At 42.4% G+C, this 21,036-nt stretch overlaps 1 protein-coding gene across 1 annotated transcript; it reads right to left on the bottom strand.

Annotated features, from left to right (window-relative positions):
- Positions 1-2,232: 2,232 nt before the first annotated feature.
- Positions 2,233-19,998, bottom strand: LOC311100915 (ectonucleotide pyrophosphatase/phosphodiesterase family member 7-like; the record flags this gene model as incomplete). The annotated part of the gene is made up of 6 exons (XM_084141899.1): positions 2,233-2,296; positions 2,481-2,598; positions 3,457-3,700; positions 3,914-4,546; positions 4,745-4,890; positions 19,737-19,998. The coding sequence occupies 6 exons, from the start codon at positions 19,996-19,998 to the stop codon at positions 2,233-2,235; spliced, it is 1,467 nt and encodes a 488-aa protein (XP_083998025.1).
- Positions 19,999-21,036: the final 1,038 nt, after the last annotated feature.

Here is a 21,036-nt window from a genome sequence, read left to right as displayed (position 1 = left end):
ACTGTCTCACTTTGTGTACCCCTCATTGTCTTTGTTTGTAAATCCCTCTACCTGTAAAGAGATTAACAAGAACTTTCTTGACTTTATCTGAAAAAATAAGTCTCACAAACTGAAAAAGTCTATCCTCTCAAATAAGAGATCTGAAGGAGGTCTGGAAATATTGGATTTTGTTGGCATAAGTAACACGTTCAAGGTCAATTGGTTGAAAATATGTTTGGTCAATACAGAATCAATCTGGTATTTCTGTGATAAGTGATTCTGAAGGAGTCATGCGCAGGAGGTTAAATCACAAAATAAAATGATTTATTCCGAAGCACAGAGTTACGCAGAAATGCGTCAAAACACTCCAGTGCGCAAAACAGGCACACTGGAAATAACAAGGCACACAGGGAAATCTCCCGGCGATACAAAATACACGGAGCTCCACCGAGCTTCTCTACCCTCCACAATAAACAATCACACTCAAAGACAAGGGGGCAGAGGGAACACTTATACCAGTACTGATGAGGGGATATGAACCAGGTGTGTGTAATAAACAAGACAAAACAAATGGAATGATGAGATGAGGAGCGGCAGTGGCTAGAAGGCCGGTGACGACGAACACCGAAGCCTGCCCGAACAAGGAGGGGAGGCAGCTTCGGAGGAAGTCGTGACAATTTCATTCCAAACAATGTGTTTAATAAGTTGGGAAATCTTACATTTGTACTGAAATATAATTATCTTCCTGAAAGATTACCCTCTAAATTGGCTAGGTTTCACCAACAAGCTTTAATGTCCCGGGAAATGTTTTTTGCACAAATGTTCCCCCCATAAGGCTCTTTTGTGGAATAATTCAGACAGAACTGTATTGTTCTACCCTAACTGGCATGAAATAAATATTAACTTTGTTCTTGATGTGTTCGACAACAGGGGTAATATTCTTTCATACAAACAATTTATAACACTGAATCTGTTTCCAATACCTTTCAGAGAGTTTATTTCTATTCCCAGTGGTCTGACTACACTAATGAAAAATCATCTTAGCTTTGGTGATGATCACAGAGCTTATCCAGAACTCAGCCTGGAAGGTGTGGGCTTACTTGAGAAATCTTGTTGTAACAAATACATAAGACAAATGTTCCATTCAAGGAACCAATTTACGCCTAGAGGAATTGTTTTGGGGGAACATGTTTATTTCTGACATTGTCTGGAAGAAAGCTTGGTTGGTGCCTTACAAATACTGTATACCAAACAAATGTAAGGAAGTGCACTTTAAGATTCTACATCAGATACTGTATATTCATGTAATTCCATGTTGTCCAAATTTCTTGATGTTGATGATATCTGTGTTTCCCCCCCCCCCCCCCCAAAAAAAAAAAACGAAGGTAAATCTTACACACTTGTTCTAAGAATGTGAATCTGTGATCGACTTTTGGGAAAACCTTGCAGAGTACATATTTAGCTTTTTGAACACTAGCCATGTTTTTTACATGAAGGATATTGTATGTTACTATTTCAATGATGACAAGACCATTAAAATTATTGTGAATATTTTTATTCTTGTTGCCAAATACTCTCTACACAAACAAAAATTCCAGAAATAATACCAACATTTAAAATACTTCTGATTGAATTTAATCATTTAGTTAAGACATTATCCCTAGTTAATAATACAACAATGACATCTTGAATCATTATAATGCGATTTTTTGAGTGAATACAAATTGCACTTTATTATTATTATTATTATTATTATTATTATTAATATGTATTTAAGATATTTTCTTGTTTTACCTTTGTGTTTTGTTTTGCGGTAGATGTGTGTGATGTACTGATGTAAGTTGTTGATTGCTGATAATTTGCTTAACAAATATTTGTGCCAGATATTTGTAATTTGTACTTTGAAGAACTGTATATTTTTTTAAGTTCTTAAACTTTGGCGCACAACATGGTTCAATTTGCCAGTAAATCAGCACAATCTACTTTCTCATTTTTTTTTTTTATTGCCGCCGTCCTGGAACTAGAATCGGGATCATGTACAGTATACTGCGCTAATGCCGATACAAAAAAAGAGTAACGGAGAGCAATGTACAACAGGGCGAATTTAGCAAACGAGGTATTTGTGGTAAATACATGGGAGCTGCCATCTTTATGCACCTCCACTATTAGGATTTTAGCACACAAATCACCATTTTTTTTGCAGGAGACCAATAACTTTGCTAAACAAATGACCGCCCACAAAGTCCATAGCCTTTAAAAGGAAGTTTGTTTAATATTGGCCTCTTTTTCTTTGAGATCCTCCTTGGTGACTTTAGATCTGGAAGAGAGAGTGAGAGGACAAGATGGTAGTCAGTATTACAGACGTGGAGAGGACAAGATGGTAGTCAGTACTACAGACGAAGAGGAAATGGACTTGTGGTAGTCATGTAAAGATGATGCTGATATAGATTAGAATAGAAGGTATTATCCTCTGAGAAGGACATTCTAATACTGTAGCCTACCTCCTGTTCATTTTGGTCCTTTTCAACATGGCGTGAGCTGTGGAGACAACAAACACCAGAGCCAGGAAACCAGCGACCGATGACAGGCCGATGAAGACGTCCCACTGGATATCCCTGTCTGGAAAACATTTACAGATAAGACAGACACTCAAAGTACAGAGTACTGGCAGGAAAAGCAGGGAAAAGCAGGGCTGAATACAGCAGGTATATTCTGGGTGTGTACCAATGGATACACACACACAGGAACACCCGCATGCCACACAGAGACACCGATAACACACAAACACACACTATCAAACTTTAACCTTTTTGTAATTTCAGAGACATATCTGAATCCATCTTTATAACAATATGTACTATAATCTGTCTGTTGATAGGACACAATAACATGCTAATCATCCTGTTAGATTATGATCTCCAATAAAGGCATAAAATAAGATATGGATCTTGTGGTTTCTGCAACATTTATTATCAGAATCTGTTATCATAGGTTTATCAGCTAAATCTGCAAGGGTTCAAGGCAGGGCTTAGAACTAGCATTGGCCAGATCGCTATTATGGGATAGTCCTTTTGGAACTTCTTACTGATGTCCTGGTGTATTCGAAAACATGTTTCTCTATGAAGGCAAAGGTTTAACAATGTGAGATAGGGGTAATATAATTGCCTGGGTAAACTTAAGCAATGGGGTGTAAGAAAAATACAGTTTATGATTCTGTCAAGCTTACATTAATTCTCTCAACATTCAAGCTTTTTTGAATATTGATGACTATCCTGTTAACAGTTGATGACAAATAAAGGCTCACTTTCATGTGATTAAAAGATGTTTCTCTATTATGAAGTCAGAAGAGGAATATACTGTAATTCAGTGGGTAAACCCTAGGACAAGGTAATGGGGCATAGGACAAGTTTATAATTCTGTTTGAGTATCCTAGGTTGCTCTGCACATTCCCAATAAATTATAAACTAAAAGGCTTACTCTCATAGGATCCCAGGTCCTTCTTGGGGACCAGCATCTGGCGGGTGACCTCCAGGGACCCATCGTTGACCTCCGGTGTGATGCCCAGGAGGTGACACATCAGCGGGTACACATTGACTGTCTCGAAGGGTCCCACCACCAAGTTCTTCTGGAAGTCAGGCCCCACGGCTCTGAAGAACGGCTTCATGTCCATCACCTGGTTATCATAGCCGTGCTCTCCCTTGTTGAACTGGACTGGGAACAACTGTAGGGACGATAATGAAAGAGAGCTTATATGGTTTTAGTCCAAATGCAGAGATTGCAGTTAATTTTGGTAACAGAACTTCAATGCATGCCATCAAGGCAGTATGAAGAGGTGGTGGGGGTGGGGGAGGGGGACTGTGTTAGGACACTGTTTCGGCTCACTGTTAGGACACTGTTTCTGCTCACTGTTAGGACACTGTTTCTGCTCACTCACCCCATTGATGACGTATCCTCGATCAGCGAATATAATCAGGGGCAGGAGGCGAGGGTGGTTACTATAGTGAAGTCTGGCAGGCATATCCTCCTTCTTATACACATGCAAGTGAGGGTGGCCTCCTTTCAGGGCTTGGTACACCTTCTCCAGCATTCCCTCTCTGGGAAGAAGCATTCCTGACGGCCCGTAGTCCACCAGGTGAAACTTGATATCCCGGAAGTCAAATCCCGGAATCTCCGATAGGATGATCTCGTCGACCAGACCATTCCTTAGGACGGTGGTCATTCCATGATCGGCCGTGATGATGATGTTGAGCCGGTTGGAGAGGCCGTGATTCCGGGCCGTATCCCGGATGTATCCCACGGTCCGGTCCACCTGTCGCACCATCTCCCGGCGTTCCGGGGAATCCGGGCCGTACTTGTGTCCCGTTCCGTCTGGTTCACCGAAGTACAAAGACACAAAGTCCAGGTCCTCCTCTGAGAACCACTGACCAATCACCTTGTCGATGTCGATTCTCCATTCCGTCTCATTGTTGTACTCGTAGAAACGAGGTTCAACCTGGCTCACCTTGACCCTCTCACCTTTGTAGGTTGCGGCCGTGCCAGGGAAGTGGAGGGAGCCCGCCTTCAGACCCTGCACGGGTGAGGAAGGATTCTAAATTATTCTAACTTTATTTTATTACACTTATTGCTTCAGACCCAATATGGGCAAGGAAGGAATTAAGGAAGGTGAGTGTGTGAGTGAGAGAGAGAGAGAGAGAGAGAGAGAGAGAGAGAGAGAGAGAGAGAGAGAGAGAGAGAGATTCTCTGTGTGTGTGTGTGTTGCACCCACTTGTCTCTGCGCTGTTATCCAGATGGGCAGACTCCCGTTGTCCCAGTAAGAATCCTCAAACTGGGTCATGTAGTACTGTTTCTTCTCCTGGGTCGTAGTGTTGAACCACATGTTGTGGATCACTCCATGGTTCTCTATGTACCGACCTGAGGAACAGAGACAACAAGCAGCAAGCAGCTCCACGGTTAGAAACCTTATGAGTAGGGCTATGAAGGAGGTGTTGATATACCTCCAGTGTCTTCTTGGATTACAATAGGCCAATAGGATCTTGGAGTACAGTTACATGCACACAGAACAATTATTGTGAATAGTCAAAGTTAAAAGTTGACATGCTTTGCAAGAAGAACGATTTCCCCTAATAATCCTGTTTATTGTACATCGACACATCTGAAATCAGGCTACCTGATGGGACTTTGATGCAGACAATTGCCAATCAAAATAAACGTTCTACCACAGCGACTATGTTATTTTTGGGAAGCTTATTTAATTCTGAGTTTGGACACATAACGTTTGTATGTGAAAACCATTTCTAAGATGCATACTTTGAATGTTCCCGAACTCAATTCACTTGCGCATAAGAGGGAGGCTTGTGCTGCTGGTGCTGCCACATGCATAGATCAAATACACCCCTGGGACTCTGATTTAGAAGTTTACACGTCCTAATAATTCGAAAGATTGTGCAGTAAACCAGGTGTTTTAATCACTGTGTGCTTACTTTAATTGTGACCTTAAGATAAGCAGAGTAAGATTGTGCTTACATAACTTTCTATTTTACCTTTATTTAAAGTTGTACTATGCAGAAATCGCTCTGCCATTTCCTGGTTGCTAAAACTCTAATAGTTCACTTAATTTCAGTTTATGTGACAAACTAAGCTAGCATAGTGTAGAGAATCATTGTACCATCTAAACCGCTGTGAAATACATTTTCAATAACTAAAAATATTGTTGTTTCAGCTGTTTGAAGTTGGTGTACAAAACCGAAAGTAAAAGACGCAAAAACAAATCTTAAGAACGGGAAGCATAGAAATAACACACATAGAACAGATATACCGCTTCTTAGACTTGCTTTCAAGTAGAATGATACAGTTGAAGTCGGAAGTTTACATACACTAAGGTTGGAGTCATTAAAACTTGTTTTTCAACCACTCCACAAATGTCTTGTTAACATACTATAGTTTTGGCAAGTCGGTTAGGACATCTACTTTGTGCATGACACAAGTAATTTTTCCAACAATTGTTTACAGACAGATTATTTCACTTACAATTCACTATATCACAATTCCAGTGGTTCAGAAGTTTACATACACTAAATTGACTGTGCCTTTAAACAGCTTGGAAAATTCCAGAAAATGATGTCATTGCTTTAGAAGGATCTGATATGCTAATTGACATCATTTGAGTCAACTGGAGGTGTACCTGTGGTCTATTTCAAGGCCTACCTTCCAACTCAGTGCCTCTTTGCTTCACATCATTGGAAAATCAAAAGAAATCAGCCAAGACCACAGAAAAAAATTGTAGACCTCCACAAGTCTGATTCATCCTTGGGAGCAATTTCAAAACGCCTGAAGGTACCACGTTCATCTGTACAAACAATAGTACGCAAGTATAAACACCATGGGACCACGCAGCCATCATACCGCTCAGGAAGGAGATGCGTTCTGTTTCCTAGAGATTAACCTACTTTGGTGCGAAAAGTGCAAATAAATCCCAGAACAACAGCAAAGGACCTTGTAAAGATGCTGGAGGAAACAGGTACAAAAGTATCTATATCCACAGTAAAACGAGTCCTATGTTGACATAACCTGAAAGGCCGCTCAGCAAGGAAGAAGCCACTGCTCCAAAACCGCCATAAAAAAGAAAGACTACGGTTTGCAACTGCACATGGGGACAAAGATCGTACTTTTTGGAGAAATGTCCTCTGGTCTGATGAAACAAAAATAGAACTGTTTGGCCATAATGACCATTGTTATGTTTGGAGGAAAAAGGGGGTTGCTTGCAAGCCGAAGAACACCATCCCAACCGTGAAGCACCGGGGTGGCAGCATCATGCTGTGGGGGTGCTTTGCTGCAGGAGGGACTGGTGCACTTCACAACATAGATGGCATCATGAGGAAGGAAAATTATGTGGATATATTGAAGCAACATCTCAAGACATCAGTCAGGAAGTTAAAGCTTGGTTGCAAATGGGTCTTCCAAATGGACAATGACCCCAAGCATACTTCCAAAGTTGTGACCAAATGGCTTAAGGACAACAAAGTCAAGGTATTGAAGTGGCCATCACAAAGCCCTGACCTCAATCCTATAGAACATTTGTGGCCAGAACTGAAAAAGCGTGTGCAAGCAAGGAGGCCTACAAACCTGACTCAGTTACACCAGCTCTGTCAGGAGGAATGGGCAAAGATTCACCCAACTTATTGTGGGAAGCTTGTGGAAGGCTACCCGAAACGTTTGACCCAAGTTAAACAATTTAAAGGCAATGCTACCAAATACTAATTGCGTGTATGTAAACTTCTGACCCACTGGGAATGTGCTGAAAGAAATAAAAGCTGAAATAAATCATTCTCTCTACTATTATTCTGACATTTCACGTTCTTAAAATAAAGTGGTGATCCTAACTGACCGAAGACAGGGAATTTTTACTTGGATTAAATGTCAGGAATTGTGAAAAACTGAGTTTAAATATATTTGGCTAAGGTGTACTTAAATAACTTCCGACTTCAACTGTAGATCTATAACTCACATTTTTATGTGAATTTGGTCTGGTCCCCCAAAAAGTTACATATTGCAAATTGAGATTTGACTACTTTCCAGAAGTTCGCTGGATTCCCACCATTCTCAGATACACAGTTCAAGAAGTACTGTATGTTCACTTTGCTTTTCTAACCAGAGATGGACATCTATTTCTCAAATGTCTTAAGGACTGCCAGTCAGACATAGTATCAGTCAATCTAGTCTTAGCCCAAGCTACATTTCTTTCCTGTAATTTTTCTGACAATCCATGCATGAATTGTACACTGCTCAAAAAAATAAAGGGAACACTTAAACAACACATCCTAGATCTGAATGAATGAAATAATCTTATTAAATACTTTTTTCTTTACATAGTTGAATGTGCTGACAACAAAATCACACAAAAATTATCAATGGAAATCAAATTTATCAACCCATGGAGATCTGGATTTGGAGTCACCCTCAAAATTAAAGTGGAAAACCACACTACAGGCTGATCCAACTTTGATGTAATGTCCTTAAAACAAGTCAAAATGAGGCTCAGTAGTGTGTGTGGCCTCCACGTGCCTGTATGACCTCCCTACAACGCCTGGGTATGCTCCTGATGAGGTGGCGGATGGTCTCCTGAGGGATCTCCTCCCAGACCTGGACTAAAGCATCTGCCAACTCCTGGACAGTCTGTGGTGCAACGTGGCGTTGGTGGATGGAGCGAGACATGATGTCCCAGATGTGCTCAATTGGATTCAGGTCTGGGGAACGGGCGGGCCAGTCCATAGCATCAATGCCTTCCTCTTGCAGGAACTGCTGACACACTCCAGCCACATGAGGTCTAGCATTGTCTTGCATTAGGAGGAACCCAGGGCCAACCGCACCAGCATATGGTCACACAAGGGGTCTGAGGATCTCATCTCGGTACCTAATGGCAGTCAGGCTACCTCTGGCGAGCACATGGAGGGCTGTGCGGCCCCCCAAAGAAATGCCACCCCACACCGTGACTGACCCACCACCAAACCGGTCATGCTGGAGGATGTTGCAGGCAGCAGAACGTTCTCCACGGTGTCTCCAGACTCTGTCACGTCTGTCACATGTGCTCAGTGTGAACCTGCTTTCATCTGTGAAGAGCACAGGGCGCCAGTGGCGAATTTGCCAATCTTGTTGTTCTCTGGCAAATGCCAAACGTCCTGCACGGTGTTGGGCTGTAAGCACAACCCCCACCTGTGGACGTCGGGCCCTCATACCACCCTCATGGAGTCTGTTTCTGACCGTTTGAGCAGACACATGCACATTTGTGGCCTGCTGGAGGTCATTTTGCAGGGCTCTGGCAGTGCTCCTCCTGCTCCTCCTTGCACAAAGGCGGAGGTAGCGGTCCTGCTGCTGGGTTGTTGCCCTTCTACGGCCTCCTCCACGTCTCCTGATGTACTGGCCTGTCTCCTGGTAGCGCCCCCATGCTCTGGACACTACGCTGACAGACACAGCAAACCTTCTTGCCACAGCTCGCATTGATGTGCCATCCTGGATGAGCTGCACTACCTGAGCCACTTGTGTGGGTTGTAGACTCCGTCTCATGCTACCACTAGAGTGAAAGCACCGCCAGCATTCAAAGTGACCAAAACATCAGCCAGGAAGCATAGGAACTGAGAAGTGGTCTGTGGTCACCACCTGCAGAACCACTTCTTTATTGGGGGTGTCTTGCTAATTGCCTATAATTTCCACCTGTTGTCTATTCCATTTGCACAACAGCATGTGAAATTTATTGTCAATCAGAGTTGCTTCCTAAGTGGACAGTTTGATTTCACAGAAGTGTGATTGACTTGGAGTTACATTGTGTTGTTTAAGTGTTCCCTTTATTTTTTTGAGCAGTGTATCTATCCTTTACTCATAGTTTTTTATACGGAGCATGCTTACAAGCTACATTGTTAAACAGAGAATTAAAACAATTTAGGGCCTGATCTGAATCTGAGATAGATGACACATTCCCCCAGTCACACATCACCAGATCAGACATGAATTGTTGCTCATTAAAATTTTGCAATATCAAGTGCAACTATAGGCTATTTATTGTGGTCTCAATCAAACGATCCATAGCCTACAGCAGAGGTATGTAACCATGTTCCTGGAATTCTGCAGGTACTGCAGGATTTTGTTCCAACTACGCACCACACCTGAACAACTGAGCTAATTGATCAGTTCAGTGATTGCCTAAATTCAACACACCTGGTCTTCCAGGTCAGTTAAACCAAAAACATTAAATGCCTGCGGCACTCCAGGACCAGGGTTGCCTACCCCTGGCCTATAGGCTATGAAGTGCATGCTCGGAGAAGCACAGAGCAAAGTTATATTTCTGAGGTAGCTGCTGGGATGGTGTAAATAAAACTAGGCTGCATTAACAGCCGCAAAGGATATTCCAACCCTGAGCCCTGGCCTGCTCTGCTCTGCTCTTGCTGATCAAAACTGATCCAAAACTGTTTTGTGTGCTGCCTAACCAATGGCTGTGCTGTGTAGGACTAAGGTGGCAGTTCAGGAGGAGACTCAAATGCTTCTTCCCAAAATAATTTTTGATTAAAACATACCCTATCTTGCATGCGGGCTAGCCTATAGCATATGTTCTGTTCAGTATGAGAAGGAGAGCGCGAAGATGAGAAGGAGGACTGGAGGTCAACTTTGATACCTTGCTACTACTATAATTGATTTTAATAAAAACAATATGTTTCTTGCCCATGATGAAGGCCTATTTACCAGAGTTTATTCAAGTAACTTACATTGTGGTGCTGAAACTTGAAGCAGCAGCCGCGGCACAATCAATCAGAAATGGAGAGCTCATGGTGCTGAATGTCAGCAAATTCGAGTAGGCATTATTCATTGTCTTCATTTTAATTAGACTTTAGTAAGAACAAGAGGGCTTTGTGTTGGAGCCTATTTCTTCCTATTTAAGAAATATGAGGTAGGCTTACCTGTTTGACAGACGGAATTAGGCTATAGGCTGCTATATCCATAGATTTGTTGGTCAATTCCCCCACTCACCATGCACTCTTTAAGTAGCCTACTTCCGTGTCAGTGAAGGGCTGTTAAGTTAAAACCAAGACTCGAGTGTAGGGGGTATGAGAGGGTATGCCACAGGCCTACTTTTTATTAAAGAAAAACGGCAAAAAGCACCGGCCTACCTACCGCTTGTTAGCTTAAGATTTTGAAGAAAATAAAACGGATCTGATTATTTAAAGTGATTTGGTCCGCGATGTTTTATGCTAGAAACAAGCTCTAAAATACGCGGGAAAGACGTGACTCCGATGCGTACGGGGATATCATTGTTTGATTTCTTTGACATTCAGAGGCTGAGCTACAACCTTCTTTTGCCGAGGAGCAAAAACATTTGACAATTTACTTGGGAAGCAATCTAATTCTGTCACTATCAATTGATTAAGCTATTCACTTTCTGTGCACTAGAAGATGTTTAAACCAAGACAGCTTTTAAAGAAGCACTTGTGACCTTTTCAAGTTGGAAGAGGAGTAGCCAGCAGTTAAAACTTACATTTTTCTGTGTCAGTAGGCCTACTCTGTCTGGGGTAGCAAGGTAGGCCTAACTTTTGAAAGTAGCATGCTCGGATTCCTAATGATGTCTCACATTTAATTATTTGCAAACAGGGACAGTTTCATTGCAAACAAGACACAATGATTTGGCATTGGAGAAATATGATAAGATGAACACATAGGCCTATCTCTCTGTCCATTCTTAGCCTGTAATTTCGGTAATTTGTGTGGTATTAAAAAAGATTCTGCTAATATCTGAAATGACTTACAATTACATGAAATGTTTATAAAAAGCAAATATTTTCTCAGACCTGCAAATACGATGTTATATTCATGCAATGCTTTTACTATGAAGGAGGTCTTTCCACCCCTACTCCTGTCCACGGCGAACCCACAACCTTCTGGCCTGCAGCCCTGTGTGCTGTCAAAACTCCTGTGTTGCCATGTAATGCTTACAGGACGAAGAACAATTTCTAAAACTGCATATCTGAGGCTCCGGTCTGTCCAGGAAGTGGGAGTAAATGGTAGACATGTTCTCTGCTATCCACTTTGTGTTTTAATTATTATTTAGGGGAGAGTCCACTTGTTTTCCTTTCAAGTGTTCAGTGAGGGTTTAGGTAAAATATATTTTGCTGAAGGGAGGACCATCCATTTTCATTTCAGAGAGGTCCGATTTTCTCCATGTAACCCTTATTATGAATAACGTTCACTCCCTTAGTTTGCTGTGTGTCGAGGAAGCTGCAGACACGGTGATCTGAGCAATCCGATTGACTAGCGGTAGGCTTATAGGTGCACTTGATTTACTCTCCAGGCATGCCGAGTAGGCAGAGTTTGTACCTTCAGACACATGAAATGGTTCAAAATGGAAATGCTTTGCATACCCGGCGTGCAGGGCAGCTGAAACAAGTGCACCTACTGCTAACAGCGCGAGACAGAAAAAAGTAGGAATGCAAGGCTTTATATTTGGGGTTTTTCACTGGGGTTGACGATCGGCTAGAAATGGAGATTGTCGGTGACCACTGCGCGTACTCCACTAGCCTTTCACTAAACCTATACTATCGCCATCTACTGGCCGTGGTTAAACCAAATACATGTCAACTCCTTTTATTTCCTAGCTTCCTTTCCTTCTTCCCCGCTCCCTTTACTTTCCTCCTTTCCTAGCGCCCTTTCTTTTCTAACTTCCTTTCCTCCTTTCATAACTTCCTTCCCTACCTCCCTTTCCTCCTTCCCTATCTCCCTTTCCTGATCTCCTTTCCATTTCTAGCTCCTTTCCCCCTTTCTTAACTTCCTTTCCTCCTTTTATTTCCTAGATTAATTTCCTATTTCCTTGCTCCCTTTCCTTTCCTCCTTTCCTAGCTCCCTTTCTTTTCCTCCTTTCCTAGTTTCCTAACTGTTTTCCTTCCCTGCCTCCCTTTCCTATCCTCCTTCCCTTGAAATAGGAAAGGAGGACAAAGAAAAGGAGGAAGGGAAGGAAGGGAAGGAAAGGAAGTTAGTAAAGGAAAGGAATCTAGGAACGGAATCTAGGAAAGAAAAGGTGGAACATAAATGAATAAGGAAAGAAAGCTAGGAAAGGGAGCTAGGAAAGGAGGAAAGGAAAGGGAAGGAAGAAAGGGAATTAAGTGAGGAAAGGAGTAAAGGAAGCTAGGAAAATAGGAGAGGAAGCTAGAAAAATAGGAAAGGAAGAAGGAAAGGAAGCTAGGAAAGGGAACTAGGAAAGGAGGAAATGAAAGGAATCTAGGAAAAAGGAAAGAAAGCAAGTAAATGAATCTAGGAAAGAAAAGGAGTTCTCATGTATGTGGTAGGGGTTAACCAAGGCCAGTAGATAGTGATAATATTGGTTTTAGTGACAGTAGTTTTAGTCCCAGGCTGGATACTATTGGAGTTTTCAGCAGTTAGCTTCGCCCACTCTTGGCTCCATGTGAACTACAATCCCGAAGCTGTGGTGTAATGTTTAGAAACATCATATCAGTGAGATAGAATCTTTCAAATACAAAATAAACACTTATTGTAGCAGATTTGCACAGATCCATAAACTGTGACAAACTGACAGCTGACAAACTACTCTTGCATACAGGTGTTAGGATCACGCTAGATAGCTAATTAGCACAGGTGGTTGCCTTTCGTAAACAAACACTGTAACATGGAGATATGTCCTTGTGGGAACACTAACCCTATAAAAGGTATGTAGTAGCCTAGTTTAACTTTTAGTTTTTTGGACAATTATTTCTCGCTGATATGAAAGACGTGTTCCTTATTGTTTCCAAAACCGTACCGCAAGCGATGCGTGTTAAAGTTCAGACCGAGCGTCAGGGCTCTTAACAAAAATCCCCCGGGAAGAAGATAGCGCCATCAGTAGGGGCTAAAACTAGTTACAGTCCATGAATGAGGTAAGGCTAAACATTTTTGTATCACAAAGTATAATGGATTTATATTATAGTCCAGTTGGGGGCGATAATGCAACATATTGGATGCCAATCACCATTAAACTCTGAAGAAGAAGAAGAAGAAGAAGAAGAAGAAGAAGGTGAAGGTTACTGTCCTGGTAACATGGATCCTCAATTTATATTGTCCAATGAATATACACATTTTGCCATAAACATTTCATAGGCTAAAATTACATTTGGGTGGCAGTGGATAACTAACAACATGGTACTTTACCAAACAACTACATGGAGAACGGGCATCTTCAAATATCCACCCTAACTTGGCATAAACCATTCACTCCTTTAAACAGGTCAATTCTTAATGAACAGTGCTATCACAGTCTCTGATAACTTTGAAAACAAAATAATGAGAGGCGCGCACCCTGTGCCCAAAAGCATGACTTCAGTGGCACGTTCAACTAGGTGCCATGCCAGCGGTGGTGAGAGAGTAGGGAGCAGGTTGGCGATACCAAACCAAAGAAATAGGCAGCGAAAAGTAAACGTCGTTTCCAATTTTGATAGTAGACTTTTGATGGTAGCTAAACTGTTACGCCAACATCGTTCTCCTCTTTGCTGACATTACACTGGCGTTGCAGATGAGACTTTTTACGAATGAATGGGACAAACCAGGAAGTGATCTGTATAATGCCCAGCCTGCATTTAGTTTGTGTGAAGAATGAATTAAGTTACAAAGTATTGACAATTATCAAACGTCTCTCTTCATTTGCATCGGTGGACTGTAATATCTGTGTGTGATGTATCGGCGGTATAGAGTTTTGTTTTTCATTTAACCATGACTGTGAATAGTAAGGCTGAGAACTGGATAGGAACGGTTTCCTTCAATCGGTAATACACTCTGGTTACTCTCCAGTTCGCATTAATCGTTTGCCTTGGTTTACCCAGTCCCAGTCCCAGCCCCAGCATCAGTACCAACCCTGGACACAGCACCAACCAGCCACAACTGCCACCTTCATCCAGAAACTGCCAGCTCAGACCCCACCCCACCCCACCCCACCCCTTCCCCTCCCCAACACAAAGACACAAACATACTGTCAACCACTCCACCAGACCAACCATGACCGACTGAGGACACCAGACAAGGATTTACTTCAGACACAGGACAAGGCCCAAACCCCCGTCATTTGCATGAAGAAGAGACGGGGGATATAGGGGACTTGTAAGAATCACCCGCCTCTACCTTCCGTACTATTAGCCAACGTGCAGTCATTGGATAATAAACTGGATGAGCTCTGATCAAGACTATCCTACCAACGGGACATTAAAAACTGTCATATCTTATGTTTCACCGACGACATGGAGAACATACAGCTGGCTGGGTTTTCCGTGCATCGGCAAGATAGAACAACTGCCTCCGGTAAGACAAGGGGTGGCAGTCTGTGTCTATTTGTTAATAACAGCTGGTGTACGAAATCTAATATTAAGGAAGTCTCAAGGTTTTGCTCGCCTGAGGTAGAGTATCTCATGATAAGCTGTAGACCACACTATCTACCAAGAGAGTTTTCATCTATATTTTTCGTAGCTGTCTATTTACGACCCCAAACCGATGCTGGCACTAAGACCGCACTCAACGAGTTGTATAAGGCCATAAGCAAACAAGAAAATGCTCATCCAGAGGTGGCGCTGCTAGTGGCCGGGGAATTTAATGCAGGGAAACTTAAATCCGTTTTACCAAATTTCTACCAGCATGTTAATGTGCAACCAGAGGGGAAAACAATCTAGACCACCTTTATTCCACACAGAGATGCGTACAAAGCTCTCCCTCGCCCTCCATTTGGCAAATCTGACCATAAATCTATCCTCCTGATTTCTGCTTACAAGCAAAAACTAAAGTAGGAAGTATCACTGTTGTTCACTAATTTACCCCAAGTAGGGAAAGGATGGTGGGCTTGAAAAGTAATTAAGGGGAGTATATATATAAAAAACATGGGGGATTGGAAGTGATGCAGACAATTACATTGATGGAAGTTACAATCTATCTGCAATATTAAGCTGATCTATTACGGATTACAAAGGGAAGCACAGCCGCAAGCTGCCCAGTGACACAAGCCTACCAGACAAGCTAAATTACTTCCATGCGTGCTTCGAGGCAAGCAACACTGAAGCATGCATGAGAGCACCAGCTGTTCTGGACAACTGTGTGATCACGCTCTCCGTAGCCGGTGTGAGTAAGACCTTTAAACAGGTCAACATTCACAAGACCACAGTGCCAGACAGATTACCAGGACGTGTACTCCGAGCATGCGCTGACCAACTGGCAAGTGTCTTCACAGACATTTTCAACCTCTCCCTGACTGAGTCTGTAATACCAACATGTTCAAGCAGATCACCATAGTCCCTGTGCCCAAGAACACTAAGGTAGACACCGTGTAGCTCAGTTGGTAGAGCATGGTGCTTGCAACGCCAGTGTTGTGGGTTCGATTCCCACGGGGGGCCAGCATGAAAATGTATGCACTCACTAACTGTAAGTCGCTCTGGAAAAGAGCGTCTGCTAAATGACTAAAATGTAAATGTAACCTGCCTAAATGACTACCGACCCGTAGCACTCACGTCTGTAGCCATGAAGTGCTTTGAAAGGCTAGTCATGGCTCACACCAACACCTTTATCCCTGAAACCCTAGACCCACTCCAATTTGCATACCGCCACAACAGATCCATAGATGACTCCACACTGCCCTTTCCCACCTGGACAAAAGGAACACCTATGCGAGAATGCTATTCATTGACTACAGCTCAGCGTTCAACACCATAGTGCCCTCAAAGCTCATCACTAAGCTAAGGACCCTGGGACTAAACACCTCCCTCTGCAACTGGATCCTGGACTTCCTGAAGGGCCGCCCCCAGGTGGTAAGGGTAGGTAACAACACATCTGCCACGCTGATCCTCAACACGGGGGCCCCTCAGGGGTGCATGCTCAGTTCCCTCCTGTACTCTCTGTTCACCCATGACTGTCAAGCCCAAGCATGGCCAAGCACGACTCCAACACCATCATTAAGTTTGCCGACGACACAACAGTGGTAGGCCTGATCACCGACAACGATGAGACAGCCTATAGAGAGAAGGTCAGAGACCTGGCAGTGTGGTGCCAGGATAACAACCTCTCCCTCAACGTGATCAAGACAAAGTAGATGATCGTGGACTACAGGAAAAGGAGGGCCGAGCACGCCCCCATTCTCATCGACAGGGCTGTAGTGGAGCAGGTTGAGAGCTTCAAGTTCCTTGGTGTCCACATCACCAACGAACTATCATTGTCCAAACACACCAAGACAGTCATGAAGAGGGCACCACAACGCCTATTCCCCCTCAGGAGACTCAAAAAGTTATACAGCTGCACCATCGAGAGCATCCTTACTGGTTGCATCACCGCCTGGTATGGCAACTGCTCGGCCTCCAACCGCAAGGCACTACAGAGGGTAGTGCGTACGGCCTAGTACATCACTTGGGCCAAGCTTCCTGCCATCCAGGATCTCTATACCAGGCGGTGTCAGAGGAAGGCCCTGAAAATTGCAAAAGACTCCAGCCACCCTAGTCATAGACTGTTCTCTCTGCTACCACAAGGCAAGTGGTACCGGAGAACCAAGTCTAGGTCCAAAAGGCTTCTTAACAGCTTCTAACCCCAAGCCATAAGACTCCTGAACAGCTATTCAAATGGCTACCCGGACTATTTGCATTGTTTATTATTTTGAAGTTGAACTACATTTGATTTGAAACATTAACATGTAATGAATCTAGGAATAACCAAATAAATTGACCTTTTACTGAAGATTTCCGTAGAGAGGAACATTATGAGTATCAACAAAATGTGTTATGCCTGGTCTTATGGCTGAGCTTCCTACACTTGTTAATAGTGAACTCTCTATAGCAGAGAATTTGATGAACCTGGGTGGCCTATCTATTTGGATAACTTTCAGTTGCAGCATTTATGTTGGGAGAAAAATAATGAGCGGTCAATGTGGTTTGAAAAAGTGTGGTAGGTGGCAAATTATATCTAATTGTAGGCTTTAGCTAAACCTTTCCTGTTGTTTTTACGATATACAGGCAGCTAGTTGCCTGTAAGTTACCGTAAAATAAGGTACAGTATGTTACTGTACCGTATTTTACAGTATCCAGGACTGTTACCTTTTTTTTTTACTGATGTGTGTACTGTAACTCACAGGCAACTGTAAGTTAAAGTAAAATAACAGTACAGTGCATTACTGTATTATGAATACAGTAATTGTAATGAATGAATGAATTAAATTCATTGAGGGGAGATGGGGTTTCTATTTTACAGTATTTAACTTTATGGGATTGGTGTAAGCAGGTTGGCTGCTAGGTAATGTGTTTACATATTACAGCATATCAATGAATGCCAGTTTGGAAGCCTTTGTTAGGGCCTCTAGTGCAAGTGATATATAATGTTTAAGTGAAAGTGTTTAATATCACTTTCACTTCCAGAGGCCTCAACAAAGGCTTCCATACTGGCAGTGGGAGAATCTCAATTGCATAATTCTAGCGTCCTCTCTCCTCACCTCCTTCTCAAAAACCCATTGGAGGTCAGAGGGGAGGGACCTTTGGCTTTCTCATCCAATGGGATTTGAAAAGGAGGCATGGAGAGAGGACGCTAGGAGTATGCAATTGAGATTCTCCCAGTGACTAAAAGGCAAAACACAGACCAAAGGACATGACAAATACTCAACCATTAAAGGTTTGAGACTTACTGCCACTCCAATCTGTCCCCTATACACATTAAATTGTTGGCACACTACTACCACATATCAGGTAAATTGGTACAGGAACTTGTCTGTCGGCCCTGCATTAAAGACCAAAACTGGTTAAAGAAAATTATGATGAATAAAAAAGTATTCCAGTTTAATTTAAGGACCAAAAAATTGACAGCTGTGCCATACAGGTTGCAAAATAGTTGGTTTTCGATGTACCGATTCCATGGCACATGATTTATGAGCTGATACACAAAATGACACCAGATTGAAACCGTCAAGTTTTTCAATGTCAATTATTATACAAAATTCTTGCGACCAATAGAATGTTATATATATGGTGGATACAACCATCCCAGCTCTTCAGATTTTGCTGTGAAGAGACAGAATCATTAGATCGCTTGTTTTGGTACTGCCCATACCTAGCTTGTTTTTGGTCGCAGGGTCAAGGAATGGTTGAAGAATTGCAACATTTACCTGGAGCTAACTCTGCAAATAGCACTGCTGGGTGATAGTCAATTGATCAATAAAAATAATAGAAAGGATCAGAACTTTTGTGAAACATCACAGCACAGTAAAAAAATATATGGCAAATAGAAATCAAAACTGGATGGTGTTCAGAGATAGATGAGGGGAGCTGAAGGGTGGGACTAAAAATAAGAAAAAACAAGATAACTAATGTAAAATATATATAAAATATACTGTGTCCGTAAAACGTATATAGTATGTAGAGTATAAGCTGGAAGTAGAGGCCTAAGTATAATTGTCCATTAGTTTACTCCAATTAGGGGAGGGATGGTAGGGTTAGGGAAAAATAATCAGGAAGAATGAAAATAGATAACAAAAAAATAATGTATATATTTCCCCCAAAATATAGGGGGATTGGAAATGATGCAGATAATTACATTGATAGAAGCCACAATCTATCTGCAATATTAAAGCTGATCTACCCCCTAAATAAAAAGAATACAAATGATAATAAGAATTTGGTCCAGCACTCTCTCTAATGTAGCCTCTTACAAGGCACGCCTCAAAATATGTTAATACAAATTTACAAATTTACAAATTTACCATATAAATAATTTTTCCATTACAGTATAATTCTCTGTGAAATACATTTAGTAAATCATATAAATGTTGTACACACCTTGTTTGGTTGGTTCACTTCAGACCTTGATGTCTTTCAAACCTATCACTCAGAATTGAAAAAGTTGCCTGTTGCCAATCCCACAATGGTGTGCGGTTACAGTAACTGTTAAACCAGAGTTTATTTGGAATTTACGGTATAATTGACTGTTTATGCCTAAAATCACCCAGAGTGTGTTGCAATTTACTGTAAATAATTAATACGGTACTTTACTGCTAGTTTTAGTGTATAATACTGTCAAAACCCCAAGAAGGTTTTAGTGCATGCATATAGATATATTTTTGCATGCGGCACTGGCAGTAGGCTACACTCGTTAGAAGCAATAGTGGACAGTGTGTCAATACGTGTTGTTCTGTGATTCGGCTGAAGTTGGTTATGTAGTTAGCAGTGTGTGTAACAGTATGTATCCTACCGGTATGTGTACGTTGTGCATGTGTAGCAGTATCTTACCTGTGAGCAGGGTGAAGTGTGTGGGGCTGGTGATGGTGAGGTAGGGGGGTGTGACGTAGGCTGCCTTGACCCCGTCCCGGCCCATCGTGTCCAGGTGAGGGGTGTCCACGTCCCTGTCATAGTCCCAACGGAACCCATCGAAAGAGATTAGCAGCAGCTTGTTGTTCCCGGAACGAGAATTCACCCCAGGGAGGGAGCGTCGGTGTGGGGCAGCCAGAGAAGGAGAGAGGGCCAGTAGGCAGAGGAGACCCAGGCTTAGCATCATGGCTGGTGCTTCACGGTCACCGCAGGATCGCAGGTCCCACAATAACCCCAATACGTCCAAAACACCAGAGCCCAACCAAAACTACTAACTCTAAGTCTTCTGACTCTAACCTCTAGCTCACTACTCTGGGTACCTGTGTCTCAGTGACTATCTGCACGACTGACTGACAGACTCTAACGTCTAGCTTTCTACCCTTTAATTAACTAACAATGGACAATCTACAACTTCATATACCCTCTCCTGTCACTTATCGCTACACACTAGACGTGGCACACATGATACACTCCCTATCTTCCGCGATAAAGAGTGAACACACACACACACACACTGCATGCTAAGAGAGATAAGATAACACACTGCGTATCTGTCCTCACCCTATCTGTATCAGAGCATAGATCCACCTCTTATTGAGGCTTATTACACAGGCAGATAGGCCCTGTTCTGCTGCCTCCTGTCTTATCTTCTCGTCAACACAATCAGTTATATGGTTCAGCTGAATTCATCTGAGGAATTAATCGTGTGTGTTTTTGTACTGTCGTGTCTCTGTTTATGTGTAATGTTTAGTCATTATACTCTTCTTTTATGTATGAATAATTATGTATGAATAATTATTCATTTTACCAAAAGTAAAATACTTTGCTAATAACCTCTATTGCCCACCAGATGGCGAAAGTACTTCATTGATGAAACGTGGGAAGTGCGGAACTGCTGTTGAACTGGGATGCTGTTGAATCACTGGGAGAATCTCTATTGCATTTCCTTGATTCCTGGCATCCTCTCTCCTCGCCTCCTTCTCAAAATCCATTGGATAAGAAAGTCAGAGGTCCCACCCCTCTGACCTTCTCATCCAATGGGTTTTGAGAAGGAGACAAGGCAGCGAGGAATCATGGAGTTTCTCATCAGGTAATTCCCAACTCCTCCCAGACATCCCCAACTCCTTCCACCTCTTTTCCTTAATCTCTGAACTGATCATTTTATATCTCCTCCTCTCCCTTCCTCTCATTCCCTCTTTCTGGTCATGCTTGATTTGGCAAA

This window comes from Coregonus lavaretus (genome assembly GCF_964263955.1).
Source record: "Coregonus lavaretus genome assembly, chromosome: 25".
In the NCBI taxonomy this organism is placed as follows: domain Eukaryota; kingdom Metazoa; phylum Chordata; class Actinopteri; order Salmoniformes; family Salmonidae; genus Coregonus; species Coregonus lavaretus.
This window is presented reverse-complemented; position numbering and strand designations above follow the sequence as displayed.